The sequence below is a fragment of the Urtica dioica genome, chromosome 1 (genome assembly GCF_054948205.1).
Source record: "Urtica dioica subsp. dioica isolate 48M chromosome 1, U.dioica_male_clone48M_v1_H2, whole genome shotgun sequence".
In the NCBI taxonomy this organism is placed as follows: domain Eukaryota; kingdom Viridiplantae; phylum Streptophyta; class Magnoliopsida; order Rosales; family Urticaceae; genus Urtica; species Urtica dioica.
The window spans coordinates 48,697,741-48,700,361 of NC_142756.1; the positions used below are offsets into that span (position 1 = coordinate 48,697,741).

General features: G+C 36.9%; 1 protein-coding gene across 1 annotated transcript; it reads left to right on the forward strand.

Moving 5' to 3' along the window:
• The first annotated feature begins 1,531 nt into the window (after window positions 1-1,531).
• On the forward strand, window positions 1,532-2,179 carry LOC149407998 (uncharacterized). Its single transcript, XM_089623061.1, has one exon. The coding sequence runs from the start codon at window positions 1,532-1,534 to the stop codon at window positions 2,177-2,179; it is 648 nt and encodes a 215-aa protein (XP_089479187.1).
• The last annotated feature ends 442 nt before the right edge of the window (window positions 2,180-2,621 follow it).

A 2,621-nucleotide genomic window follows, 5' to 3' on the forward strand; every position in this document is an offset into this window, starting at 1 on the left:
CTTAAAAAATTTGACAATTAATGACAAGTGTTATGGGCTCCGAATTTCTAGAAAAATTTCAACCTACTTTCTTAATTAAAAATAAAATTTTCACAAATTTCATTTTTTTAGCTTTTCTCTGTAAACCAAAAAACTCAGACTAATCTTCATTAAATTTTAATTTATTTCCAAAAAATTTCCAAAAATTTCTAGTTATTTCCAGAAAAAAAAATTACATAAATTTCTAGTTTTTCATAGAAAAAGTTTGGAGTATCAATGAGAAGAAAAGATGACGATAATGACGACCTTGAAGTTTTTACTGGTGATTAATGCACCTTAAATAACCAATTAAATGCGGAAAAGAATAATTACGCTAACAAGAGCTAATTATTAACATGGTTATTAAACAAGATCTAGATTACTTAATTAATTAATCATAAAAAACTTCATCAAGCAACCATATCAGACAAAAGACGAGTTTAAGAAAACTTACAGTTTTTGGCTCACGAACTGAAAGCTTTCACAATCCGTCTTCGTCTTGAACGTACAAGCCTCCACACGATCAAATCTGGAACTCCTCCTTCAAGGACTCGATGTGATGACACCAAAGTCTTCTGAAACGTAATCTTCGAGGAAGATACGACAAAAGAGTGGGCTTCGTTATATCTCACTAGATCTGGAAACAGGGTGTTTCCGATTTTCCTCTCTTATTTCTAAGAATGGAATTGAAGGAATTCCGAGGGGAAGGAGTAGAGGAATTAGGTCGGCACACTCAAGGGAGAGAGGCCACGAAATTCCTTGGCAATTAGGTTAAATTTTGATTCACATCAGCCCTCTATTTATAGCAGTTAAAAGGTATCTTTATAGAATATTCCATAATATTATATTCCCTTTTATTGTGTTCACACCAGTGGATTAAATCTCAGCCATTGGATCTCAACAGGTGAATCCTATTTTTTCTCTCATTCGTTGGATCAGTATCTAGGATTTTATTTTATACAATAATATAAAATATTTTGCTATTGAGAAAATCTAGGAAAATATATTTTCCAAGATTTTTTTACTAAATATCTTCCTAATATTTAGCCTAAATATTAGGAGAGAATATAGGAAAATATATCTCCTATTTATTCTCCTATATTTTAGGAACAGAAAAAAAAAATACTGGTTACCACATCAGTGCAAAAAACGTCCAACACCGTAGGGGGTAGGCGATTTTTCGCTTTTTCAAGGCCCAATAGATTTAAGCCCATTAAACACTTATTTACTTGTCCAACAATAAATAATAAGTTTATGTCGAGAATATTAATAGTAATTATTAGGATTGTTATTTAGTATATTTTATTCTATTTGTAATTAATTAGAATTAGAAGTAATTAGCTGTAATCGTTTTTGAATAGTTGTAATCTGTTTTGATAAGATAGGATCAATTAGTTGCTATTTTTATGTAAAGCATTTACTCTGTAATTTTCTATTTAAACACGCCTAAATGGCTGAATAAAATTCATTCCATTCTGTCATTCTTTTCTGCCTTTATGGTATCAGAGCCTAAATGGATAAACCCTCTGATGATACCTCTGGTATCGATTCTACGAGCTGTATTCGCTCACCCTCAATTCCCCTAAACACTGAATCTTTCCAAAACCTTTCCATCACTTCTCACAAGCTGAATGGAAACAATTTCCTACAGTGGTCCCAATCGGTGAAACTGTTCATTCGAGGCCGTGGAAAATTCGGCTATCTTACAGGTACCAATGCGAGACCCACTGAGAAAGATGAAGGTTCTGAAAGATGGGAGGCAGAGAATTTGATGATCATGTCTTGGCTCATAAATTCTATGGACTCGAATGTAGGAAGAACCTATCTCTTCCTACCTACTGCTCATGACATTTGGACTGCTGTGAACGAGACTTATTCTAATCTCGGGAACGCAGGACAGTGGTTTGAGCTAAAAACTCGGCTATGGAGGCTAAAACAAGGTGAGAAAACTGTCACTCAATATTATACTGACTTAAAAACCTTGTGGAAAGAGGTAGATATGTTCAGCGATTATGAGTGGAGCTGTGCGAAGGACATGGCTTTGTTTCAAAAAATGGTGGAAAAAGAACGCGTCTTCGAATTCCTCGTCGGCCTTAATATGGAATTGGATGAAGTGAAAGGACGCATTCTTGGTTGTGATCCACTGCCGAGTACTAGATAAGTCTTTGCCGAGATCAGAAGAGAGGAGAGCCGGCGGACCGTCATGCTCGGAGGACAATCACCAGCTCCCACCGAGCCTTCTGCCCTGTTCTCTAGTCAGCCACCACGCCGCAACGACCGTCGCAGCGATAAAGACCGGCCAATCTGCGACCATTGCAACAAGCCGGGGCATGTTAAGGCCAAATGTTGGAAGCTGCATGGAAAGCCAACCGAGAACCCTTCATCTAACCGGAATCCTCGTGATTCAAAGGGTTTTCATGCCTCATCCGAAGACACTTCCAAAGAGCCGAAATCAGCCTAAGAGACGTCTGCCTTCTGCAAAGAACAGTTAGAGCAATTGTATCACCTAATGAGTTCTCATTCCATATCCAACACTCCTAACTCATCACCTTACATTGCCTCTTCTTCTTTAGCTCAAAAAGGTACATACCCTACAGCTTTCA